Here is a 27,498-nt window from a genome sequence, read left to right on the forward strand (position 1 = left end):
AGGACAGCTGCTGAGCGGCCATTGGCTGCGGCGTCCTGGCCCGCGGCTGCCGGAGTGGTGGGCCTCCCGGCGGGCTGCGCGTGGGCGGAGCCTCTCCTCTTGCTACCCAGCGGTGCCTTGCGCTCGGCCCCGTGTAGGCCGCGCGGCAGGCGGGATGGCGGTTGCGGTGCGCGCGCTTCAGGAGCAGCTGGAGAAGGCCAAGGAGAGCCTCAGGCACGTCGACGAGAACATCCGCAAGCTCACGGGCAGGGACCCCAATGATGTGAGGTGAGGCGGGCCGGGGGGCGAGATACGGCCAGGCCAGGCTAGGCCGGGACAGGGGCTGAGGCGAGGGAGCCGTGGGGCGCCCTGCTGGTGTCCCGGAGAGTGGGGGAGGCGTGCGGGGGGGCTGTGACGAGGAGCTGCCCGCACACTCCGCCAGACCCCCGCGCCCTGCTCCGGGCCACCCACCCTTGTCCGGCGCAGCATACGGGGGGGGCTGGCGTGGCGGGGACGTAAGCGGTGGGGGGAACGGTGATGGCCTTGGGCACTTCTGGCTGGGCGAGCTGCAGCGCCCCGAAGAGGCGCCTTGCGGCGCGGCGTGGCAGGGGGGACCGGGTAGGTACCGCTAACAGCGCCCGCTGTCTCTTGCAGGCCCCCTCAAAACAGACTCTTAGCCATCACAGGCCCTGGTGGAGGTAGGGGGCGTGGGAGCTTATTGCTAAGGTAAGGAGCTGCACAAATATGCAGTGGGGTTTGTGCCACCCTTTGCCCTGGCATTGCTTTGCTGTCCTTGCACTAGGTTGTTCTGTGTTTCTCCTCTTATCCCGTTGCTTAGTATACTGCTGTTTCAGTGAGCAGGCACCAAAGCGGGCCAACGGGGCATTTGGGGTTATATGTCGCCACCTGTAATGTAAAGTACCTTCTTACTCTGAATTATAACAAATTTTAACTAATGGTTTTCCCTAATGCTTTCAGCTGTTAGCCTGAAATATAATGGGAAACATGAAAGTTAAGGGAGGTGTTATGTGGTTTCTGGGACCTTGTCTCTTTAAAATCGTTCAAAACCAGTCTCTCAGTAATTAAGAAACTGGTAACTGTTCCAGGGAGAATAGTAAGAATTGAAGTTGACAGGAATTTTAAAACACTTGTAGGTAATCCCAGTAGTGGGGGGGGGGTGTGGGGTGTGTGTGTATTATTTTATTTCCTTTTTATCTTTTTCCTCCTTTCTCCCAAGTAGAATGGAAAGGCCAACTTTTGTTCAGTAGTTCTTCCTTAATGGAGTATGTAGTGGATATTTTTGTTGAATTTCAATATTAAACTGCTGGTTAAGGCTCATTACATCTTAAATTATTGCAAATACGAACACTTGAACATCATAGAGCTCCTTGTTCTCGTGTAGCTACTTGATTGAGTGCAAAAATTCAAGTTTAAATTAGTTGGTCCCCAAGCAGTATGTTAAAACGCTTTATTGCAGTAGTAACAGTGAATGATGATACAGCTGAGTATTTATTGTTATATCACAATCATAAAGCCAAAATACAGTTTGATTATGCAGGCTTAAGGTGGGCCTGAAGTTAGCCAAACTTGTTCTGAGATCATAAGTATTTTCTATTTAGGCGTGGATTCTCGGATAGTGGAGGAGGACCCCCAGCCAAACAGAGGGATCTTGAAGGGGCAACCAGTAGGTGGGTGTGAAACTGATACAGAGAACTTGCTTTATCAGGAGGAGAATTTATAATAGTAGACTTAAAATACGTAGATTCAGTAACTGTTAATAAGTGATGACTTTCACTGTCTTCTTTAAACATTATGTATTCAAGAGTTACTGGAAATAAATCTGGATTATGGTAATTGTGATGAAATCTTTTTTTCATACTTTATAGCAATGTAAAGATTATAGGAATAACAAAAAGATACAGCAATACAAAGATTCTTGAAATTTTCTTTTTTACTTTGTGTACAGTTGGCTGTATAAAATTGTGCTTTGTAGTTCAGATTTGTTTTACAGTAGACACGAATTATGACTGAGATCTCCCATTCAATAAATTGAATGCGTACAGTGTGACCATAGACTCAGATTTTGAGCATTCACATCTGGGTGCAGATCAGATGTGACTGATTACAGAGAGCTTCATTCTATGGCCACTTCAGTGCAGTGGTAGTTCTTGACTAAAGCAAGCTTTTGAAAAATTCAAAACTTTTGAATTTTTGAGTTAATGCAAAATGAATACTGTAAACAGCTCTACCAGTAGTATAAAGTTCTGTGCCACAAAGCTGAGCATGAAAGCTGAAAATAACTTTTATTTAATACACTGTGTAGTTGTTCTTTATTAAAGACTCGGTTCATCCAAATTTTCAGGTTGTAAGTGCTCTGCCCCCGTTCTGTATGTATTTGGCTGCGTAACATAAATATTATTTCCATTTGAAAAATCATACCAACCTTTATATCTTGATACATTTAAATTTGTCTCATGATCCCCTTATACCAGTAGCCATTTTAGAGATTTAGAAAAATAAAAACATCAAAACCAAGAAATAGTTTCCAAAGGTATCTTAAAAAGTCAAGCATGGTAGTGATGCGGGCTCTTCTGCCTTCCTTTATTGTGCAAGTTGTGTTAAAACTTGAACTGTGTTCTCTCACTCATTTTTGCCAACAGTAGATTCTGTCTGTAAAATGCTACTTACTGGTCATGAGAACAGTTGGGAGAATTTTGCTGGAAGTGTTGGTTCTTCTGTCTAGATATGCTGTCTTGTATTTTTCTCATGTTAGAACAGATGCTGTCCTACATATATGTTCTTTAGTGACCACTAATGTTTTTTCTTAGGCTGGGTGGGGAACGACGGACAAGAAGAGAATCACGCCAAGAAAGCGACGCAGAGGATGACGATATTAAAAAGGTAATTCATGGTAAATGGAGCTGTGCAGGAAGCAACGTACTTTTCTGAAGCAGTAATGAAGTAATTTATTTTTCTTTGTTGTAGCCAGCGTTGCCATCTTCTGTTGTTGCTACCTCCAAAGAACGAACACGTCGAGACCTTATACAAGATCAAAATATGGATGAGAAGGGAAAACAGAGGTATGCAGAAATCTCTTTTAAGCACCAACATAGTACTTCTCTATGCTAGCGTAAGAAGTAGTTTTACATTTTAGAAGTATTGTGCATATGCTGCTATGTATCAGAGATGATGCTGGAGATGTACCATAGTGGTATAAAATTGATTTTAATTTTTTTTTTTTAATACTCTCTCAAAATACGTCAGAGCAGTAGCAACACATTGTTCACATAACTGACAGGAGTTCTACTTCTTAGGCCACCTACAGGAATAGGTTTGCTAGTGCTATTGCCAGTGATCATCCTTGAGTAAGACAGAAATACATATAGCTTCAGTAGTTATTTAACATTTTGGATTGTTACAGCTGTCTTGGTACATCATTTATTTTGTTGTTTGAAGGAGGCTTTTCTTTTGTTTTTTGTTTTGTTGGGTTGCAGTTTATTGGCTTTTTAAAGCAGTAGTTCCAAGTTCCACCATATTTTTTTTCCTATTAGTTTCAGACTCATTGCGTATACAGTCTAACTGTCCTTTTGCCCGCTTTTTAGATTCCTTCTACATGTATCTTTCTCCTTCTCCCCCCATATTTTATTTGTGTCAGGGTAGCTCCTGAAAATTCTTGCTGAAGTGCAGCTCTATTGGGAAGAGGTGTTGGAAAAGCAAACTTGCAACTCTGTCCAACCTCTTAGATTCTGTCTGCTTCAGTCTGCAACTCTGCTGGTGCAATAATAACCCATGCCTCAAATAAGTAGAAGGATAAGAACTTGAATAAGGAACTTACTAGCTTATCTGATAATGCCCACAGATCAGTTAGCACAGAAAAGTCACTTTACTTGCTTTGTTTATAGTTGCAACATTGCTAGCAGACTGCTGTTACTTCCATCGCCAATTTCCAACTTTCCTTACAGAAGGAATTTCAGAGATCTTAGTGGACTTCCTAGAGATTCATGTGCTAAAAGTTTGTTCCCTCAGAATCGTAGTTGTACTGTTTTGCCCTTCAGTAGTCTCTTGGGAAGATGAGAAAACCAGTGTTGGTCTCTATATGACTTGTGGTATAAAGACGTTCTTTAAGAGGACAGCATCCATTGGACTCTTGATTTTTGCTCGGTGTCTTCTGGGATGTCACTCATATAGAGATACCCTTTGAGTAAAGTAATCTCTGGGTCTCAAATCTTCATTTGTTTCTATTTCTACTGTTTAATATACAAGTACCTTTACCTTTCCATGTCAGGTTTGTGCCACTGTAGTAGAGTAGTAAAGAGAGTAGCATTTGCTTTCTTAAATGAGAAATCTCAAGGCAAATAAGAGTCTGCCTCTTGCAGTAAAGAAAGACAAGATGAAGTGCAAGCAATTAGTTCTTGTTCAGAAGAAGGGAATTCCTTGAAGAACTGGATGAGAGCAGTTCAGGTTTCATCCCACAGTGCAGTGTCTGTTGCAGTGGAAGATACTGTTAGGCAGACTGTGACAGATAAACTTTAACTCCCCTCCCCTTTGGCTCCATTTCTCTTTAATCCTCTGAGCGAGGTGGGGGAATATGTTTTTTCAGAAAGCCCAGTGACCTTCCAGTTCACTGCCTTATTGATGGCTCACACTGTGTTTAATCAAGCTGTGCTTCAGTACTCTCTGCTTTTGAATTTTTAAAATTTTTTTACATTTCCTTAGTGTCATTATTTCCAGATGTAAAATGTGCAAGCTTAAAATTTTTCCAGTGCTATCTGTGCAGTGTTACGGATAAGAGCTGTGTCTTACTCTTAAGCAGAATATGATATGTCACTGTAAATTATATCCTTGACTGTTGGCACAGTCAATATGTGTTCTATTGCTACTGGCATAGAGTAATACTGAGCCTTTAAAAATAAATGTCTCTGAGGTAGGAAATTTCTCTGATTTGTATGGAAATAAAAATCTTGGGACTTGGGACTGAATCTCGACTTTTTTTTTTTTTTTTAATTCAGGAATCGACGTATATTTGGCTTGTTGATGGGCACTCTTCAAAAATTTAAGCAGGAGTCCACAGTTGCTACTGAAAGGGTATTTATTTCTAGTTTTGTCAGATTGTAAATAATAAAGCAAAACTGTGTGGTTAAGCTGATTCATATAGGAATGAAAATTCCTCAAGCTGCAGGTGCAACAAATTGGTAAAAGTGCATATAGGTTTTGGTTTGGTTTGGTTTAGTTTAGTGTAATGGGTGTGGGAGGCAGGAAAGGGTCACTAACAATTTCATTACTTCACAGCACTTTTTCTGACCATTGCAGAAATGAAAAAGCAAGGTTTTGCTGATTGTTTTAATTGCTGTCCATATTGAAAACACAAAGTGGGTTATCTTTTTGTTTTACTTACTTGGGGATTGTTTCAAAGTAAATGGAATTTAATCAGGTTAACTATTTAATAGGCCATAGGATATTTCTGTAAGTGACGGTGATTCAGTATTGCTGAAGCAGTGCCCACCCTGATGCATTCCAGATGTTTAAATTATAACCAATCAAGTATACAGACATATGTGGTTGTATCTTGCTATCTGTTTGACTACAGATGGCTTCCCCCACTGAGTATGGATAACAAGAATACCCACTTCTAATGAACGGACATGTAATTGTACTGAAGTGAAGGCTTTGCTTAGTGTAGTGGCAATTTCAAAGAACTTGCGTATAGCATGGCGGTAACTTTATTCCTAGTGTGTCCTTTTAAATTGTGAAGGGTACAGTATTTGTTTACACTTGCCCTAAATGGGTTATTCAGTTGATACAAACCTTTAGATTAAAAACAGTGTTTGGAAATTCTACTTTCAGCAGTCTGGTGGAAGCAGATACAAAGTCCTTAAAACCTTTTCTGTGTAGTGTTACTATATCTGGCTTGCAGTGCTGGTATTGATTACTTTCAGATGTGGTATTTTGATATCCTCCTGTTTTATCTATCTTGTGATGTAGCACATGAGAAAAGACCAGAGTTCTCTGTTGCCTGCTTGCCTTTAGAACAAGAAAATACTGATGAGGATGGTCTAGAAACTGAGTCCTTATCTAATTTATAGTAGTATGTATTTGCATAAAGAGATTTTGAGGAGTTACTGCTTTTTGCAACATTTTTCTGAGAATTTGTGTAGACAGTGTTCTCTTCATACATAAAAAGCTGCTATAAATCAAAGTAGAGGCCTGAGAAGTGTTACAACATAGCTATTTAGTTGTTCAGGCGCTAAAATGTGTTCTTTATTAGACAACTATTGTACAATCTGAGCATATGGCTGTGTAGGACATACAAACAGGGCATTCCTGGATTATAGTAGTATATCTAATTAGCAATTAATATACTGGAAGTATTTGCAATGTAATTTGTTTTGTTGGTCACAAACACCAGTCTGCAGTACTTCATTTGTGTCTGGGCAAGTTGACTTTTTCCCCTCCAAGTGGAATACATGAAATCTATTTCTCTCTTTTTTGCCATTGGGGGGGTGGGGGAACATATTGAAGCTTGTACTGAAAATTCAAATCCAAACTGAATGATAAAAAATCAGACAGAAATAGGGCCCTGTAATTTTATAGTTAACCCACAAAAAATGAGGTGCCAGCAAGCACTGACACTATTTTCTTCCATTATTTGTAGTTTAGGAGATGCTTCTTAATGGGTCTTTAGGAATGCCTTTAATGGTGTAAATAAAAATTTTAAGTGGCCCAAACTAGAATGCTTTCTTGATTTAGAAAAAATATTTAAGATATTTCTTTGTCTATCTTAGCAAAAGAGACGCCAAGAAATTGAACAAAAACTTGAAGTGCAGGCAGAGGAAGAAAGAAAGCAAGTTGAAAATGAAAGGCGAGAACTGTTTGAAGAAAGACGTGCTAAACAGACAGAGCTGCGGTTACTGGAGCAAAAAGTTGAGCTTGCCCAGTTGGTGAGTTTTAGCTTTGCTCGTGATCTTTCTCCTGTTTAAACTGTTCTTGTGTATTTTAGGGTTATTTTCTTTCATTTCTCAGCAAGAAGAATGGAATGAACATAATGCCAAAATAATTAAATACATAAGAACAAAGACAAAACCCCACTTATTCTACATACCTGGCAGAATGTGTCCTGCTACGCAGAAGTTGATGGAAGATTCACAGAAAAAGATGAATGGTAAGTGGCCTTTGTGATACAAAGGCCCTTCTTCTTGCCTCCCTTTGTTTGCTGTATAAATTTCTTTTAAGCTTGTGCTGAAATACATACATTTCAGGACAAACTGTTCTTGCATAGGTGTTCATCATAAGTGAACATGACTCTTTCAGTGACTTTTGTCGGATGTGCTTTGATTCTTTCAAGAGAAGTCAAAAGGGGTATATGCGTGATCACAGAGATACGTTTAAAACAGTTCTTTCTATTAATTAGCTTTATTACACAGATGTATACCAGTGCAGCAACTTAAGTTTTGAAAAAGCAGATTCTATGGATTGAAGACCTGAGAAAATGCAGGATTTTACTGAGGATATGAGAAGCATTTTCTTAAGCACAGCACTAAACTTTATAGTAATTTTTTTTTGCCTTAATGTGTCTTCATTTCTGTTTCGCAGGATGACTATGTTTTTTCTTTTGGAAAACAATTTAAAATACTCCGGTTGATGGTAGTCTTACTGTTCCTTTTTATCAAACTGAGAACGTATTTGGTGGTTTGGGTTGGGTTGGGTTTTTTTATTATTTTGTTAAGGAGCTGCTTCATCATGTGGGGTTGGGGTATAAGAGAAGCTAGCTCTCTCATCTGAGTATTTACATTATTTAAGCTTTCTTAATACCTAACGAGCTTTTTGCTAATTCTTACTGTCTTTTGTTTACCTTAGGAAGTATAACCTTGTTAATAAATAAATACCAGGAAATTCAGTTATTATTTTGATATACTTTTGGCTGGATTTTTGATGTAAGCGAAGTCAAAAATTCTTTTTGTTAGCTTAGATTTAGGGCTTTACTGTTCTGATGCTCAGCTGAGCTGTCACTATTCCTTTTGCTTTGTTTTCTTAATGTAACTAGCAATCTTTTTCATTATGCATGAATGGCTTCCTAATTCAGAATGAGTAAAGATGCAGTACTTATAAGTGAAAACAATTTGATAACTTACTAGCTTACAGTTAAGGGGAACATAGACTTCAGTGTCTATGCATTATCTGAAACTACTATTTATGCCTTTGTTCCCTAGCACTCTTTGAAAGCAGGCGAAATGAATTTGCGGAGCAGATTAACAAAATGGAAGCCAGGCCCAGAAGACAGTCTGTGAAGGAAAAAGAACAGCAGGAGGTGCAGAATGAAGAAAAGAAGCAAGAACAGAACAAGGAGCAGGAGGAGGGTAAGATGCCTCAGCAGGTGGAAGAGTTGGAGACAGGTAATCAGCACAATGATGTAGAAATGGAAGAGGTAGGGGAGGAGAAGGGAAAAACAGGTTCAGGGCATAGTGATGCAGAGAAAGAACAGGAAGAGGATGAACAGAAACATGAAATGGAGATTAAGGTAGAAGAGGCTACTGAGGTGAGGGAGAATGACAAGCAACAGGATGGTCAGCATGAAGAGGTCACAGTTGTAAAAGAGGAAAGTGAAAACATTCAGCCAGTGGATAATGAGCAGGATGTGGCTGAAATGAATGATGCAGGTGGTATAGAAGCTGTAGAAAATGAAAATGGCAAGGAAGTGGAACCAGAAACAGAGTGTGATGCTCAGCCAGAAAAAGGGTGTAACGTGCCTTCTCCCAAGATGGAGAAAGGTACCAAACCAGAAATTGAAGCTGAACCTGAAGAAAAACAAGAGAAGGCACCTGAAGGTCAGCTAGAACCTGTGGCTGAGCCTCTGTCTCAGCCACAGTCTGTGCCACTGTCACAGTCACCTCAGTTGTCTCAGTCCACTCAGGATACAGAGCCCCAGGCAGACAAGGATGAAAATGCTGTGGTGTCTGTAAAGGTAGTTGAGGCACAGACAGAGCAGAATCAGACACCCAGTGTAGAAATTAAGAGTAAGACGAGGAGTAGAAGCAGGGGTAGGGCAGGGAACAAAACTGGTAAGACTCATAGCCATAGTAGCAGCAGCAGTAGCAGTAGTAGTACTTCAAGCAGTACTAGTAGTGGAAGTAGTTCCAGCACTGGCAGCACTAGCAGCCGGAGTAGTTCCACCAGCAGCAGCACTACAAGTGGAAGTACTAGCAGGGACAGTAGCAGCAGTAGCTCTAGCAGTAGTGGAAGTAGAAGTCGTAGCCGAGGAAGAGGGCATAACAGAGATAGAAAACGCAGAAGGAGCACAGACAGAAAGCGGAGGGATGCTTCAGGAGTAGACAGAAGTCACAAGTCTTCAAAAGGTGGGAGTAGAGATACCAAAAGCTCAAAGGATAAAAGTTCAAGATCTGACAGAAAGAGATCCATATCAGAAAGTAGTCGGTCAGGGAAGAGAACTTCACGGAGTGAAAGAGATCGTAAATCAGACAGGAAAGACAAAAGGCGTTAACAGAAGAGACCAAGCTTCCTTAGTGTAATCTTTGCAGCGGAAGATTATTTGAATGAAAGGATTCCTTGTAAGGAGGAGAAGGCTGCCTTAAGAATTGCATGCTGTAAAAAATCTTTTGGAAAACAAATGCAGACTGTTTATCAGGCATTCTTGTACTTTTTACATAATTTTGTAAAAGGTTACTTACCAAAACATTGTGAAGTTCCTGAAAATGTAAAAATAAAGGATTAACACTCCTTTGCATCTTTTTTTAAATATCCTGTACTCATTAAGGTCCTCTGTATATTTTAATAGGCAAATCTTTAAGTAGGTGCGATCGCTTCTGTATCATACAGCTTTTTATTTTGTAGAAATAAATGTGCATTTTAAATAAATTGAAATGTCCTGTTGACAATTAAATTCCCCCTTTAGATCATATGTAGGGAGGCAATATTGCAGGAAATGTAAAATTTTGCTTTTCCCTTCTATTTGTTGTGAGACTGGGCATCTTCAGACCCAGTAAAGGGAGCAATCTCTCCAGTGCTGGGTAGGAAGGGAAAATAATTGATTTGAATCTATACTTTTTTGTTGTGTAATCACAAGCTCTTGCTCAATTCCGTCTTCCACTTTTATAAAACTTTTTCCTATCCATAGGCAAGCAGTGATTAGATGAGAATGTTAACATTGCCAAGATAGCTCAAGTCAGTCTGGAATACCATTCTTATCTGCCATCTGCAGGTGCTTTGGTAGTATGTACATCTATGTTCTGGAGACAGTTAATCTGTTTAATGATGTTCCTTGCTTTGATGGCCAGTGGACGAAAGACTTCAGCTTGCTTCTCAACCAGGATTCCCTTTATTTTAGCTACAGACTAATATTTGACCCCCTCATACCACTAGGAATAATTACATTGCAGTGTTGGAGTTACCTGGGACTACCTAATACTAATGTTATGTGTGTGCAAGAATGATTTCTGAATGTGTTTAATACAACTGGAAGTGGTATGGTGTTTATCCATGAAGGTGAATACTGTTTTTATATAATTTTGTATGGAAAACAATAACATGTTGCTGTTCTGTACATGTGCAAATAAATGTGGCTTTGTAGACTACTCTTGATGCCTATGATGTTTTCTGTAGCACAGGTGTATTTCCTTAGTCTTTCTACATTTAAAGTGTGAATCATAATTACAGGTGGCTGTACCTTAGAAGCTCTGTATTCAAAATTGTTTTCATAGGCTTCAGTTAATGCCTGTTTACTGAATATGAAACACTGCTATAATCCATGTTGTCTTGGCAGGAAGAAGTCTCATATTGCAGATCAGGTAGTCCAAGAGAGATTTTGGAATGGAAATGAGATTTAAGCTTCTTTTAGTGTAAGAAATGCCATATATGCCCCATTTTTCTGGAACATAGAGCAGACTCTTGGAAAGTTCTACATTGGGACAGTGTCAGTTTTGGGATTTTTTTGTCTGAACTCAGAGTAGTGACAGTCTTTTGTGTTATAAAGTGCTGAACTTCCTGACTTCAACAAATATGTCTAGCAAGGGATGAAGTGGGAGTGTTCTTTCAGCACAAATAAAAGCAATGAGATGGTTCCTCAGGCTCTCCTCAACAAGTTTAAGACCTTATTCTGATTCTTCAGTCCATTTGTCACATGAGTATTCTATTTGCCTCTGCTTCTCTACAACTGAGAATCATTTTTCGTTCTTGTTCAGTCTCCAACCATATCCTTTTTCAAAGGAATATGATTTAATGTGCCACCTTTTTTGAAGGACAACCACAAATTCAAATGCCTTATTGAAGACAAACAGCAGTTTACCACAGGGAATGAACTTTTATACTAAGTAGCTGAGTAAATGTTACTGGCTTACATGTTTCAACTAACTTCACATTTCACATTGCTTTTGGAAGCCTCACTCTCCACCCTGACATTGGGTATTTTTAAGGTTTCTTATTTTGAGCTTAGTTGGGTGATTCACTGCTGTTAGTACATGTACCGTATGGGTTTTAATGGCTGATACTGCAGTCACACAGATTGATGGTGAAAAACCACTGTTTCAGAGGTGCGAATTAACAGGGTTCATAAAAAATAATGTGGTGGTTCCTGGTAACGGAAGTTGGGATTGGGTTGGTTATGTTGTTTTGGGTATGTTGCAGGCAGGACTGTATCTTTGTCAAGGTGAAGATACAGGGGCTTTGTTGCCGAGTACAAGGCTGGTAGTTTAAAGTTTGTTAGAAGAAACTGCCATGGTTAAACTGTTAGAGGCTGAAACATGACGTTCCTATAAGGGTACATCTCTTCAAATTCCTGCTCCTTTATTTAAGGTGGCATCTGTGCTTAGAACAGCTTCATTGTGTGTATTCAGAGAAAATTGGAACATATTTTTTGTGTGGAAAGTCGGTGAACTAAACACCCCCCTACAGGAAAATTAATTTTCAAACCCAGTGTATTTGCAAATAGATTTCTAGAGCATCTTTTGTTTATCCTGACAGTACTGGTCTTGTTGTTAGGTCCCAGTTGTAGTTTTGAGGTGCAGGTTCAGCTGCTGATTTTGCAGCCATTACTGTTGGCACAACAGGCAAACCTATTCATTTTATCTGTGCCTGAGATCTTTAAAATGAGTTTTCCTGCTCAAGGAAGTATTTCTCTGAGTACTACATATATTTATTATGGGATCACATGCTGTGGCAGTGGGGTATGGGTAATACATGGAGATCTGTGTTTTGGAGGATAAAATTTAGCTCTTTGAGATTTCTTCCCTCTTCCCCCATCCCAGTTTTGTAGCAAACCTGTGTGTTACCACAAACCCTGTTCAGGCAGCTGTTACTAGGTGATAGTGTTCTATTACATGGCAAAACATGAGGCATTCGAAGCTTGGAAACGTATTATCAAGATTCGAGGTAATACAAGGCATAAATTCCATGATTTGTTAGAAATGCACTGTGAGTTTTCATGCCTGTAACTGATTTTGTAACAAAAGAACAATATGGCTTTTTCTATTTGTCATCCTGGCTGAAAAAGTTGGTTTAAATCTGCATGATGAATGACTGTTACCTGTTTAGATTTGTCTAACTGGAAGAGTGAAGTAGTGTTCCTTTTCTTCCTTTGACTTATTTTTTAAAAGATAAATGTCATACCAGAAAGATTTTGATTTTTTTTTTTTAACATTTTATTCAGTGTCAAATTTGATCTATATTTTCATCCAAACCTCCAGAGCCAAGAGAAGTATAGTTTTGAAGTGCTGTTGCCATGGACCATATTCTTCTATGGATTAGTGCAATATTTGACACAGTGAAACCCTACATTCTGTATGGAGCTCTTTGGTGCTATCATAAGAATATAACCAAAGCTGTATGTACTGTTGTTATTATAAAATAGATGTTGACTTTAATGTACTTAGGAGAATTTTTACCAATTTATTATTTGCTTTTGGATCTTCATTGTTAATGCAGATACTGAATAGTCTAGGAAATGCAGTATCTCTTCTGCTTATACAAAGCAATGTCTTAAAAGCCATTCAGGGTGCCACACTACTCAGTTTATCTAAATTATACCGGTAACCCCAAATTGATCCTTCTGTGAATTTTAATGTAAGGGATTTCTGCATTTCTAGCTTGGTAGCTAACAAGATGTCATTGCAAATAAAAGTTAATAGTTTCATCCTAATGAAAGCTCTTGGAAATAGATCTTTTTCATTTGTATTGTTTGTCTTCATGTGTGTAATAGTACTTACATTTGTTGCTTCATTTCTGCAGAACAGAAGTTCACTGAAATCTCTATCTGCTATAAAGCTTTCAACTTTGTCCTTTGGAATCCAGCTATGATAAATTCCCTGAATCTTTATCTTTGACTGTAGTTCAAAGGTGATTAGAAGTTCTGTGTGTGTAACACCTGCAATTATAGGGTATACACCCAGAAGAAAACAGTATTTTATATAAATGATTTCCTACTGAGGTTACTAGTGGAACAAATAATACAGAACAAGGATCAGAGCAGTGCTCATTAGCCTTTTAATAGCTTCAAGCCTAGAATGACTTGAGACTAGGCTACTTGAAAAAAGAAGACATAGATGAAACTGAGTAGCCAAGGCGGGAGGCAACATTTTATCTCCATATAAAACCTTGAGAATTAGTTTGGGTATCAACGTGAAACTGAAGTCAGAGCCATTTTCAGAGCTTTTTTGACAAACGCAGTGTGAAGATCCCAAGGTGTGGGTCTGATAGTTTGCTCTCCCACACAAACTAGGCCCACTATTGGGCTTCATCCCATGTTCTATGGTTGGTTTGCAACATAAAAGACTCTTCTGAGCCATTGTTAACCTTGGTGGGATAAAAATGTTGTCCTTTTTTTTTTTTTCCCCAATACACGTTTTTTGTATCTTCTCATCAATTGGTCCTAATCTGTAGAGATTTGGGAATGAAAACAAACCACCAAAAAACCTCACCACCTGCTTTTCTGCTCACCATTTCTTTGAGTTTGTCATGTTTTAGCTGCTTGGTATTCCATTTCTCCCCTTACACCTCCTACAGATAAACCTAGAAGACCCCAGGGAAGGTCCCAAATCACTGACTCCCTAAACCACACAAGATTAAGAGAATGTTGATGCTGGGGATGGGGCTGCATTGGAGCTAATTTGAGTGGAGCGAGTGAGGCTTGCTGATCTCTAGCATATTTTCCCAGGTGCCCAGGACAGTTCTCTGGTGGATTACCTAACAGCAGAGGCAGCTGGTGTGCTAGGTCATAGGATAGGCCTGTCTGACTACCAGGTCATGTGGTGAAGGAAGGGGCCAAAGTGTTAGATTGCAACTGGAGAACATGTCATTTACTGTGATGTTTTTGTTTGCAGGTTAACATGACCCTGGTGCACTTTGTGCCCCCTCCCAGTTACAAGTAGATGACCAGTTTGGTGGCTCAGTAGATCAGACTAAGCAGAAGCGTCTGGCAGGTTTGAGTTGCGGAGCAACTCCGTGGAGGGAGGGGGAACTATGCTGCAAGTAGGATACAGCTTAGGTTCATGGAGAGAGAAAGCAGAGCAAATTCTATGTGAGTCATAATTGAGACTGAAGGAGGGGCAGGAAGCATATGACTGCAAATACTATCAGGCTGGGAAGGAATGCAGCTATCGAGAGAGAGGAGCAGCTACCACACGCAGGAGAGTGGGAAGGGTGAAGCCCCTTTTGTACGCAAATTAGAGGTACTGTGTTTAGGTCACCAAGGAAGTGTAGGACAACAATGCAAAACCTTTGAAGCTGAGCTTACTTGTGATGCAAACATCTCTGCAAGATTTCATTTATAGCATAATTTGATACCTAACATCACCAGTGTATAAGTCCCTGCATAATCACTATTTTAAAGCATAACCCATATTTGAGAAAATATTATTTATAATGCATTATCCATATTGGATAATAGGTTGCTAAGAAGCAGAGGGTTTTCCTTAAAAACCAGGACATATCATCTGCTTAGCTTTGGTATATTGCTCTGTGATACTTGATGTAGAGACAGCATATGGATTTTCTAGTTATCTCAAGAGACTGAAAACTGCCTTTAAAAGACTCTGGAGTTCAGAAAGTATTCCCTGTGCTAAGGGATTGTATTCTGCATCAAGTGCATGAGAAAATTTCAACAGAATATGTGGAAAAATATTCTGTTCAAAGTTTCCAATGATCGCCTATTATCTAAAATATATCACTGCCTGCAAAATATAGTTTGTTAAAAAAAGCTAGAAAACTGTCAGTAGCTATACTAGCAATCATGCAACTCAATATAAGCATGAAATTGACAGTCCACCTTAAAATCAGATGAAAGATGTGTTTTAAAAATGCATTCATAATCCAGAAAAAATCCTAATAAAGCTCTTGCTGAGTTTCTGCTAACAGTCTTTCACAAGCTCAGTACAAATTAAGCTGTCTGATACACTAAATTTTGATGTGACCAGAACTAGTTTCTCTATTCAAAACATCAGCCTAGCTATCGGAACATAGTTAATTATTAAATATGTGTGTATGATCAGGACACCTGACTTTGCCGAGCAGGTTAGCAGAGTGTACTGCTATTTAAACAGATGAGAGAAGGAAAACAGGTTTATAAATTTATTTGCAATGTTTTGTTAGGCTAAGAAAAATAATGTTCTTGCTATCTGCACATTGATGCAGTTTCCAGTTTCAGTGCATTCCAGATTTAATCTAAAATGTCAAGGATCTTGGATCAGAGAATTTTGCTTTTAGTAATTTCATTTTCAGCAAGTCTGCAGAGTACAACCGTACTTTCAGAATGGAAGAAGTGTGGTGACCAGGAATGTGAGAGTAAGTAAAAAAGTTTGTTGTCATTTTTAAAAGGAGTCTATGGTATATGTGCAGTTGCTACAAACCATAATGTTTAAATCAGCAATGAAACAGGCTGAAAATTAGTAACCACAGAAAATGTTTGTTATCAATATAGTAAGTTTATGAGCAATAGGCTTAAACTTTTCAAACAAAACCAGAAAAAAATACTTACCAGATTGCGTTGTGTAAGTACATAAAGATCAAAGTTCAGTGAAAATACTCTTGAATGGCTGATTTTTCTCGAGTTTTCTCAAAACGGGCCGCACAAAGCACCTTTAAAGTATTTTAAACTCATTCTTTACAGGTACAAAATAAATGAAAAAAAAAAAAAAAAAAGGTAGGCTCTAGGCTGAGAGAGAAAACTGTATGCCTTGGGTTCAGAGTACATTCAGAGCCCATTCTGCAAAACTCCAGGATTTTATACTGCAAGCGGAATGTTTGTTTTTACAAAAGACCCTGACAGTATACCTTCTTTACTTATTTTTTTCTTCTTCAATATGAACTAAGAGCAGTGAGTAGTTATGCAGTTCCTGGAGAGTGACAGCTCTGTGTAAGGTGGAGCCACTGAATCACAAGTGGGCAGCAATAAACAATGCCCCATTTATTATCTGTTGATTACCATTGTGAAGCCTGTCATAATCATATGTAGTTGAAACTGTTTCTAAGCTGCCTCCACTGGTCTGGCAGCCTCAACTGTTACTTTTTCCATATGGACAGCTTACCTTGAAGTGGAAGAGATAGATTGGTGATGGACTCTTACAGTCAGCCACACTGACTTCAGTCTGGATGCTCAGAGAAGTCTGTCTTTGTAGAACACTGTATGGAATGGGCTCCAAACTGACCAGAGTACATGAGTAGTGGTGGTTTCTGTGGGGAGGCAGGGGTGAAGACAAAGAGAATTTGAAGTCATTCAAACTGAATTGGAAACTTTGTTTTGACAACATGTTTAAGGTTTATAGTGCTTAAACTTACTTATTTTCTTTATAAGATAAATGTATTCAATATAGAGGACAAAATCCCTGAAATATTTACTAGATTTAACTTAGAATTTCTAAAATATATAAACATGCCTGGGAAATATTTTTTAGCTGTTTAGATCTGGGTTTAGTACTTGAATGTGCTAATTCTCCACATGCATTTAGGCTTTGAAAGCTTTGTTGAATAAGGATGGGAAAATTTCCTTATAGGACAAGTATTTTCCTCCCTGAAAGAAGACAGGATAGGGCTGCTTTTTGCTTGATGATATAAATGCATTAGCCTCAACAAAGCACATTGATGTATTAACAATTTTATGTTTGTTACAATGATGTATTAACAATCATGTTAATAATTGTAAACAATGTAAACATATAAACAATGATGTTAATACAATGATGTATTAACATTTTAATGTATTTATATATATTAGACTTCTTCAGTAACCTATCTGACTTATGGCTGCTATACTTACTTGTTTCATTCTTCCTACATACTTTTCCAGCGGGAATGAGCAGAGTTCATGCCACTACAGACTACTTAGGGCCTGACTGCCGGTATCTTAACTTCAAAACAGGGGAAGAGATAATCGTATACTCCAAACTTTCAAGGAAAAATGAAAACTTGTGGATAGGAAGTGTAAGTACTTCAATCTGAAAGACTTTTCCCATAAATAATTTAGCTAGTATAATAATAGCATAACAACTGTGGTCTGCTTGCTTCTGGGAATCTTCCATCTCTTCTGTAATATTAACCATCAGTTAATATTATAGTCAGTACAGTATTTGGGAGATGGGTCACTGTTGTCATCTGTATATAGAAAGGTAAAATCAAATCTTGGCAAAGATCACCCATGGAGAAACAAAGTCAGGATCAGAATCCAAGTGTTCTGTCTCCTTCCTTTAAGCATTTGGCTATAACAATTTAATCTGGTTCCCTTAAAAACATTCAGGTCTATCAGGTCAGGTACCTACCTACAGGTCTGTGAGTAATGTTTTTCAGTCATTTAGTCAGCAATCCAGTACTAGGACCTGACTTCATAGTTCAGTGCCCAAGGAAAGTTCACAGAGAAGTTATGCATATTTAATGATTTGGAACAACTGACAATGTACAAACAATGTATAATGTAGAACAGCCGTGTAGTTATGCTATAGCTAAGAAGGAATAGATGCATTGATCCAAATCCAACTGCTAGTAAAACTGTGCCAGTCCTTCAAACCTAGAAGATACTGGTAAACTTTTTTTTTTTGTAAATGATCTATCACATTTATTGTGTAACGATGAAATTCTGTCTTCCTTTTTTTCACCCAAGAATATCTTTGCAGGCACCTCACTATTCTTTGCTTTCCAAGTTGCATTCCTCTATTTAAAAGCTGTGCGCAATGGTTTGATGTAAAGCTGGTGGTTGGTTGTTAGGTTTTTTGTTGGACTGACTCTTACTTGATTCTTCTGTGCATTATCATGAACTTTCTGTGGTGTTGCCACCTTCACTGCCATTTTCTCTTCAGCTGGCCTCACACCTGAATTTCATATCCTACTTTTCTTGTAGCTTGTTATGGGTCATGACTTATCAAGGCACATTTTTTCTCCCCCTTGAGTCAATGGCAAATTTGTAGCCAATTTTAGTAGAAGCTGGCTGAGACCATCTGTGCTCACAACACTGTCTTCACTTGAAGCAGTGCTAAGGCTACTGGTTTAGTTCTGGCAAACACGTGTTCGTTAATACAGAAAATAACAGTATGGATTAATATACTTCCCTTTGCTGTCTGAACTGGCAATGGAACACTTCGGTGAAGGAAAAATAAACCAGTCTTTTGCCCAAACATAAGTAAGTGGTTAGGAAGCAGCCCTATAAACTTAGCGTCTATTCATGCTTTTCTAGCATGAACGCAAGCACCTACCATACTTATCACTGAAGCTCAAATGTCCTCATTCCTTTTATATTTTTTATAGAAAGGAAAGGATTTTGGATATTTCCCAAAAGATGCTGTGAAGGTTGAGGAAGTTTTTACTGTGGAAGAAGTTGAAGTGCTCACTAAGGTAAACCAAGATCACCAGATTTTCCAATGTCATTCACAGCAATTGAAAATCTAATATCCAGGTAGAAATTAAAGTGTTAATGCGCATTTTATTTCAGATAAATCAAAACATGTTTTTTCATTATTGTGCCATTTGCATGTTTATTGTTATTTAAAGTAATTTTTATCTAATAAATCATAACTACTAGGAATAATATAATTATTTACAGGCCTTTGTGTAAAGTTATATGCATGTATAACTATACAGACAGAAAAAGAATAAAGATATTGCTGTGCTACATGGAGCTGTAGAAAATTACAAATGAAGACACTTTAAAAGTTGATATTGTTCTTTCAGGAAACTGATTTTCTTTGTCTTCATGGACATAAGTACACTTATGAAAATGAAAATAGTGCATTACATGATCACAACAAAGAAAGAGAATATTCATCATCTGATGCAGAATCAAAGCTGCATGAAAATGAACTCTTCAAGTATACAAGAGAATCTATGCAAAAAGAAGAAAAGGTTGAATCAGTTTCTGAAAATGATTCCAAGGAATCTCACACTCAGGAGGAGTCTGTAAGCAAAGAGTTGTTTATGAAAAATGAGAACAGAAGAGATGATACTGAAAAGCCAGAAATGCAAAACAGTTTCCCAGTAGAACCCATTCCAACTCGGTCTAGCTGGATTGCAGGATGGTTCACCACAGAAAATAAAAATGGAGAGCCCTTAAAAGCCATTACAGAACCCTTAGGAGAAAATACCTACCGAAGCAGAAAAATAATGGTAACTGCTGAAAATGATTTACAGGAGTCAAATGAGAAGGAGGAACAAGAATCCCCAGCATCTGCTTGGTTTCAAGGTGGACTGACAGATTTCCTGTATTTTGGTGAACAGAATGTGGATGTTGGTTTGGCATCTGAAAAAAATTATCTACAAATCCATGATGCTTCTGGTGTGCCTGAACTTTTCAATAATGAACAGGAAACAGCAGTGACAGAGTTACTGACAGAAGAAAAGAGTGAAAGCCAAGAATCTGGATCAAATTGGTTTAATTTGGATTTAAGTAATGTTCTTAATTTTGTCCATGCTGAGAAAGTTGCAACTGCTGTGCAAGAGCAGCAAAGCAGAGAAACACAGGATGAAGCAAATAATAATGAAGTGCAGACTTCAGAACAGAAAGAATCAGACATGGAAAAAAAAACTAAGGAGATGGTTAAAGCAGTGATGGGTGAAGATGATAAAGAGAATTATGCACAAGAAATAATAGATTCAAACATGCCAAATCCTGGGGAGATAGCAGCAAGTGTGCATACTCTTAATGACACCAAAAGCACAGAATTATTTTTTGATATGCCAACAGGTGACAAAGAGAAGCCAATTGAACCTTATGGTTCAGAACAAGACTCGGTATCAGAAAGCCAACTGCTGAAAGACACTGAAGCTAAAAAGAGAAATCAGGAGTCAGAAAGTAAATATGGACAGTCAGGTTGGTATACAAATACCTGAAATAGATTTGTTAATTGTAACACATATATATATATTATAATCAGCAGGGATTATCATAGGAGAATTGTGATCCCTCAGACAAAAAACACAGATGAGAAGCCTGGCATAGCTGAAGAACAGAGCCATTTCTTTTCTTTCAGTCATTTTGCAGACATACAGTTCAACAGCCAAAGAGAAACGAAGGGCAGAGTTTGCAGGATGATGTGTTTTTTAGTGAAGAAGCCTTTCAAACTGAAAATTATGGTAACATGTTACAAGGAAATAGTAACAGAGCAATGAAAGTATAAGTAAGTCAGAGAGCTAGGGAGGAGCTGTCTGAAGATACAGGTGCAATTCAGGAAAGCAATCTGTTTTGCTCACTAGCTGTACAAAACACTGAACACAGTAATGAAAAAGCAAAATGTTTTGTCGAATTAGTTTAGCAATAGTGATGTTTCACAAATGCATCACTATTAACCCCAGCTGGTAACTAAGCCACTAACACAGCTGCTTGCCTGTTCCCCTCCAGCCCCCTGTGAGATGGGCAGAGGAATTGGGCAAAGACAAATCCTGTGTGTTGAGATAAAAACAGTTTAATAATTGAAATAAAGATAATGATGAAAAGGGAGATAACAGGGAGATAACAGGGAGAAAGGAATAAACCCCAGTAAACACAAGTGATGCACAGTAGAGTTGCTCACCACCTACTGACCCATGCTCACCCCACCCCTGAGCAGCAATTGGTGGCTCCTGGCCACCTTTCCCCAGTTTCTATACTGAACACTACTTTCTGTGGTTTGGAATATTCCTTTGGCTACTTTGGGTCATGCTCCCTCCCGGCTTGTTGTGCCCTTCCTCGCTGGCAGGCCATGGGAAACTGAAAAGCCCTTGACTTTGAGTAAGTACTGCTTAGCAACAACTAAAACATCAGTGTGTTATCAGTATTATTCTCAGACTAAAGCCAAAACACAGCACTGCACCAGCTAAGAAAAATAACTCTATCCCAGCAGAAATCAGGACACTGTTGAAACAGTAGTGCAACCTGAAGCATCTCAGAGACAATACGTACCCTTGTTTAGATTCCAGTGCTGAAAAAAATGTTTCTAAGAGTAGTGAAAGTCAGGAAAATGCCAATATAAAAGGCTACTGTAATGAACTGTCTCCAAAGATTCTCTACATTTACTTTCAAAATTAAATTTTTAAAATAAGAGTGAAAATTGCAACTCATCTACAGGGAAAATAAAATATGGAAACCATTAAAAGAGTGTAAAGGAAAACCCCAAACCCATACTTGTGTATTCAAGAATCTGTAAATTCAGAAGGCAAATTACTAAGCTATAGAGAAATACCAAGAACTGCAGATAATCATTTGGGCATCAAGACAACTCTATGTGTTAATGAACCAACTGACTCTGGAAACATCTAAGAAAGTCAAAGCAGTCGAATGCTGTTTGAAAGCCAGTTACTCTTTTTGTCTTTTGACTATTGGACTATTTGTGGCATCTTTGGCCAGTACTGTCGTGAAGCACAGAATTAATCAATTTGTTAAAAAATGAATCAATCTGTAAATGGTATTTTTTTGGAAGCAGTACTTTATTGGCTTCAAGAAATTTACTCCAAATCACTAAAACTGAGGCAGCAAGGTGCCTTCAGTTATACTTCCCCGTGAACATGCCTGTGGTTTCTTGTATTTCGCAGTGAAGTTTGTTATCTTGTGAGAAGTTGTTAATCTTTAATCTTACATGGCATATTTAATTGTTGTTTTTGTAAAGGTTTTCCCAGTTGTATTTGGGATAATGTAAGAAAGAGACCTACTAACCCTGAACAGGGAATCTACAGGCTAATTATCAAAAATAAGCAGATGTTTTCTTGAACAAGTTTTGCTTTTAAGCTTTAGCTTTATCTTTCAAAGTTTGTAGAGCCCACTATTTGAACAAGTATTTCTTAAATCATAAATCTCTAGCATATTTTTTACTCTCATGTAGCACTCTAGTGTTTGCCTTTGAGGAAAATATAAGCAAAAAATGAAAATCTTGGTAGAGGTTAATATCTCATAAAAGTGTGTCTAAATTGAATCCTCTGAAAATAAGCATGATTTCCCTTCATAACTATTTGCAGGAGTAGGCAGTAGAAGAAAGCTACTAGAAGAAACACCAGAGAAGGAATATGAAATGAATGCAGCCGCAGTCAGTGAAGGCGGCAGTGACCGATATTCAAAAGCAATAGTGATTCCTTCAGAAAATTCTGAAGAAAAAATGGACAGTTCAGTAGCTGACTCTCCACTTGATGTTGAAAAGCCCTTCTCAGATGCCATCCAGAACTATGTCCCAAGTAATGGTAAGCATTAAGTTTCTTAACTGTAAGAAAAATATATTTGCAGTATTAAAAGCAGTTGTAATGACATTGACAATTGTCATGTAAAACCATTTTTTCTTTTCCTCCTCTTTTTTTTTTTACATATGAACAAACCAGGAGGCTGGGTGTATCAGATACTTCTGTGCTTGAATGATCTTGAGATCAGGGAATCAATCAGATCTGTATTTTTGGCCGTAACAAGTGCTATGAGAAAGGTAAGAATTCTTCATGTTATAGTATTGATGTTAATGCAACATTAAGCCAGTTACTGCTTATGTTCTGCAACAAATCTCCTAAAAAGAAAAAAAAAAAAAGAAAAGAGCCTTTTAAATAAACCCTTTGCAGTCCCCTTGCTTCTGGGGGGTATGCTAAATGAGAAAGAACAAGAAAATTTAAGGTTAGCTGTAATTCATCTGCCTCTGTCACTGGTACTGCAGAATCCGATGGCCTCAGTGTGTTAGCTTTTTTCATATAACAGCCATGAAACACCTCGGTGGTCAACATACCAGCTTTTTGTTGTTTCTGGTTTTGTTTTAATGAAACTCACAGCTCCCTCTAATTCCCATGACAGTACTCATTAGATTTGCTTGGACTTAGAAAGTTCAGGTTAGGATGAGTAAAATAACCAGAATACTTCCACTGTCTTTAAAAATTTCAAAGCCTTCATTCCAAACATCCCCATAGTTCAAAACTGCATAAAAAACTTGTCTAAGCAAATATATGCAACACAAAATGGGATTATGAGTGCTATGGGGATGTCTTAAATATCAAATATAGGGACAGAGTGAAGGTGGACTTTAATGGACATAAACTGCACAAGAAACAATGCTGTCAGAGGTGTGTGAGGAAAAGGAGACAGTGTTGCACTGTCATCTCTAAAAAGGAAAGTCATATCAGCTAAAGTGGTATATGGTAAACTTAATTTTGTTACTTTGGTTTGACTGGTAACTAACCACCACATGAATTTGTTCCTGATTTCCAGTATCAAATTCTATAGATTCTGGCTAAATTTTGCAACCAAGGAGACAAAAACTGAAGAGCTTTGCTTTGTTCTCCTTATGAACTGGATTTCGATGATCACTGATAGTTCACTGCTATCGTTCTTGTATTGTTTGACACAGCTAAAAAAGCCACTTCCACCTTCTACCGATCACTTTCTCTTAGGTGGTACCAGCTTTTCAGGCAAGACACTCAACTCTTGCACTGTGAATATTCTGTTAGCATATCTTAGAAAAGGGGGGAGGGGGGGGGAACAAAACCAAAACCAACCAAACAAACAAAAAAAGTGCAGTTAAGTACAGGTAAAAACTTAACAAAATAAATACGATATCAGAACAGTCCTAGTGAACGAGATGAGAAGACCCCGCTGCTCTGTGGCACTACAGCTGCTGTTTCTCGCATCTTTCCCTGCATTTGTGTGCCAGCTGCCCCAGTACGATCGATTTTTCACAGAGAACTCAGCCCAAACCCTCGCCGAGCTCCTCCCGAGCAGGTCCGGTCGGGCAGCAGCAGCGGCCGCGGCCTCCCGCCTGCGCGCAGTGAGGAGGCCGCGGCTGCACCCTGATCCACCTGCGGCCCGCCCCGCCCCGCGCTAGTGCGAGCTCGGGCTGCCCGCCTCTTGGGGTGGCACGTCTACCGCTCGTCAGGCCAATCCCGAGCCCAGCCAGCAGCGTTTTACTTTTGTGAAGGGCTGCTGCCGCCCGGGTACGCATGGACGCGGCAGGTGCCGAAGGGAAGGTGAGTATCCCTCCGCGTAACTTTAAGGAGGAACAGGAGTAGGGTCGGGGCCAGCAGGGCAACGTCAGTAGCAGAATAAGGGGGGGTGGGGTGCGGTGGCTGTACGCTGAGGGCAGCTGTCGGTCCTTCTCGTCGGAGTGTGAAGGGCAGAGTCTGGCGGGAGGGGTCCCGGAGACTCAGCGGCTCCCTAGATCCGCAACACAGCCGAACCCGGCTGCGCCGGGAGGACGACGGCACCCCTGAGGCGCACCTGCCCCCGGCCCTGCCGGCTCCGTAGTTTGAAGCCGCGGCCAGAGGCACCCCCGCTCCCGGTGGAAGCAGGGCCGTGAGGTCCGGAGGCTGCTGCCCCCGTCGCCCTCTCACCTCACTCGGCAGTAGTATTTCCCGCTCCGTTCCCCCCCGGCGGCGGTGTTGCGCCACCATTCCTGTCGCAGTGGTACAATCTGCCGACCCCTTCAGGTTCTCCCGGCTTCTCCCACCTGTGGCCGCGCTGCTCCCCTCCCCTTTTCCGTCTTAGCAGTGGTCTTTCCTTCCTCCCCTTCCACCCCGGTAGTGGTACAGGCCGGTTGTCAAGCGGGTGGCCGGAAGGAGCCGCACGGCGGTAGGCTCGTGCCGCCCGCGGCAAGATGGCTGCTGGCGGTCGAGGCGATGGTTTGGATGTGACCAGTGCGAGCTTATGGCTGGGCCTGCGGGAGAGCGCGCAGCGATACTGCGGGTTGGCCTTGGAAGGGGCGCGCAGGGTGAGCCGGAACACACTTCCGCCCGCGGCTGGCTCCGGCGCACCTGAGCCGTAGCTGGGGTCTCGCACCGCGGCCCTCGGCTTTGAGGGGAACGGCGCTGTCGGGGGTGGCGAGGGGCCCAGGGCTGATAGAAACGGACCCGCACCGTCAGGTGTGGCGCAGAAACCGCGTGAGCCGGGGAGCGCCTTGGCGGTGTGTGTCGGGGCCCAGCAGCCTGCCGAGGGCTGCGCAGCCGGGAAGTGGAGGTCGGGACAGGATCGGGGCTGAGCGGCCCCTGCTGAAGCTTTCCCCGGGAATGCCAGGTTGGACGAAACCTTGGGTGACATGGTTTAGTGTGAGGTGTCCCTGCCCATGGCCGGGGGGGTGGAACTAGATGGTCTTAAGGTCCTTTCCAACCCTGACTATTCTATGATTCTATGAAAGAGCCAAACCAGTGAAGCAGAAGCTCTCTGATTTCACCCCCACGCACACAAATCTAGATTAAGTCTTTACAGTAACACATTTCTTAAGCACAGGTCACACGGAGTAAACGTGAGCTACATTAAGCAGGTGTTTGAACAAATAGTGATATCTATCTACAAATAAATTGTGAGTGTATTTAAGTGTTTAAATGTGTTAAATCATTTGATTGTTTGGTGTGTTATTTTAGGATGAAGGTGGGCGAGGAGATTTTCATACCAAGCAATTTTTCTACCACTTAATCATAAAATACTTATAAATAAATACTTATTAGTACTGATTCTTCTAACAGCGAAGTGTGTAGACCACATGAAGGAGAACTTGCCCTAATTGGATAATTAGTGTGTTCAGAAGGAAAAGTTTTCAGAGCTTTATCTCATCATCATATCTTGTTGGAAGTTTTTTTTTTTTGCTTCACATGGTATATGTGTAATTTAAAAACCAAAGGTTTCTGTTATAGTTTTCTCAGAATTTTGGAAAAAAAATAGGTGTGCAAGCCTTAGATGTAAACTAAGCCAACGTATAATGTCTATTTCTGTTGAAAGTATTAACCTCTTTTCCTTTAGTTGAAACTTTTCACTTTGTTTTTCAGGCTGTGGCTTCACTGCCAGAAGATATGAGACCTGGTCCTGATCTTTATGGTTTTCCGTATGAAATAGTGATTTGTGCTGGCATTGCTGGAGCCTTTACAGTTCTTTTGTTCCTGTATAGAAGTTACCAGTCGGTAAGTGTCATGGTTTAACTCCACCTGTCAGCTAAGCCTGGTGCAGCTGCCTTCTCACTCACTCCCCCTGCATTGGGATGGGGGAGAGTCTTGGAAGAGTCAAAGTGAGAAAACTATGGGTTAATATAAAGGCACTTAATGGGTAAAGCAAAAGCTGTGAGTGCAAGCAAAGCAAAGAGTTTATTCACCACTTCCCATTGTCAGGCAGGTGTTCAGCATCCTCAGGAAAGCAGGGCTTCATTATGTGTAACAGATACTTAGGAAGATAAACGCCATTATTCCTAATGTTCCCCCCTTCCTCCTTCTTCTCCCAGCTTTATATGCTTAGCATGATTTTATATGGTGTTAGGGTATCCCTCTCGTCTGTCGGGGTCAGCATTCCCTGCTGCATCCCCTCCCAACCTCTGCACCCTCAGCCTACTCACTGGTGAGAGCAGAAAAGGCCTTGACTCTGTGTAAGCACAGCTCAGCAGTAATGGACACTTCCTTCCCTGTGTTAGCAACACTGTTTTCAGCACAAATTGAGAAGAGTCCCATAGTATCTCCTATAAAGAAAACTGACTGTATCCCAGCCAAAACCAGCAGTGTTAAAATCACATGCAGATATGTAGAGTGCATTAATGATTTGAATTGAATGGCTTGAATTGAATTCACTATTCTTTTCAAAATATACAGTGTTTCAGAGTTTTAAATCTGTTGTGATTGAATTTAGAAACCCTCTAAAGGAGAAATTGAGAAGTAGCTTGTTTTGTCAAGACAGTAAGCATTTGGACAGGTACTGAGTGACTGCTATCATTAGAGCAAATGTAATGAAACTTGTAATAAGGCTTCTTTTTTTCTTCCATTTTTAATTTCTGCACCAGACTTTCAAAGTCAGCCTTTAAGTTATTTCTCTGGGATATAGAGGTCTTCCCTAGGGAAGAGATGAGAGGATGCTGTGTTACAACTTTACAAAGTTTCTGTAGGTTCAGCCAAGTTCTGCATCTCTTGTCCAGGCTATTTGTGACAGATTTTGTCCCACAGTTTGTTAGATTTTTATTCTAGGGCACTAGACCCCATGTGGCAGCTGCAGATTTGGCACTTCCCACCAAGGTGCATTTGGGCAGGATGCCCATCAAGTAGTACCATGACCCCAGCTCTAACTGTTAAGTATTATAACATGTGGGTTTTTTTTTTCCTCATAGGAAGTTAAGTCTGAGCTAGCAAGTGGAGCTT

General features: G+C 40.1%; 2 protein-coding genes and 1 long non-coding RNA gene across 7 annotated transcripts in view; 2 read left to right on the top strand and 1 right to left on the bottom strand.

Moving 5' to 3' along the window:
• Positions 1–48: 48 nt before the first annotated feature.
• Positions 49–9,849, top strand: PNN (pinin, desmosome associated protein). Its single transcript, XM_061463569.1, has 9 exons — positions 49–267; positions 634–705; positions 1,599–1,667; positions 2,808–2,880; positions 2,965–3,059; positions 4,989–5,064; positions 6,762–6,917; positions 7,000–7,138; positions 8,187–9,849. The coding sequence occupies exons 1-9, from the start codon at positions 155–157 to the stop codon at positions 9,473–9,475; spliced, it is 2,082 nt and encodes a 693-aa protein (XP_061319553.1). The 5' UTR covers positions 49–154; the 3' UTR covers positions 9,476–9,849.
• On the bottom strand, positions 5,719–24,834 carry LOC133274414 (uncharacterized). Of its 2 annotated transcripts, XR_009745139.1 has the most exons (4): positions 24,724–24,834; positions 15,956–16,650; positions 13,191–13,348; positions 5,719–6,000 (listed from the first exon to the last, which is right to left on the bottom strand). It is a non-coding gene; the product is annotated as an uncharacterized LOC133274414 (long non-coding RNA). The 2 variants fall into 2 exon arrangements; XR_009745138.1 differs by lacking the exon at positions 13,191–13,348.
• Positions 15,535–27,498, top strand: part of MIA2 (MIA SH3 domain ER export factor 2) — a 35,439-nt gene continuing 23,475 nt past the window's right edge. For 2 of the 4 annotated variants that reach the window (XM_061463564.1, XM_061463565.1), the window contains exons 1-7: positions 15,535–15,762; positions 17,264–17,397; positions 18,712–18,798; positions 19,135–20,269; positions 22,387–22,605; positions 22,741–22,838; positions 26,152–26,283. In XM_061463564.1, coding sequence (XP_061319548.1) covers positions 15,648–15,762; positions 17,264–17,397; positions 18,712–18,798; positions 19,135–20,269; positions 22,387–22,605; positions 22,741–22,838; positions 26,152–26,283 — 1,920 coding nt within the window. In that variant the 5' untranslated portion in view covers positions 15,535–15,647. Of the gene's footprint in view, positions 15,763–17,263; positions 17,398–18,711; positions 18,799–19,134; positions 20,270–22,386; positions 22,606–22,740; positions 22,839–24,278; positions 24,361–24,924; positions 25,101–26,151; positions 26,284–27,498 lie in introns of those variants that run through there. The other 2 variants (XM_061463568.1, XM_061463566.1) reach the window with 2 other exon arrangements.

The sequence above is a fragment of the Pezoporus flaviventris genome, unplaced genomic scaffold (genome assembly GCF_033815535.1).
Source record: "Pezoporus flaviventris isolate CSIRO_AGI_PZ_B2104156 unplaced genomic scaffold, CSIRO_AGI_Pfla_v1 ptg000036l, whole genome shotgun sequence".
NCBI lineage: Eukaryota > Metazoa > Chordata > Aves > Psittaciformes > Psittacidae > Pezoporus > Pezoporus flaviventris.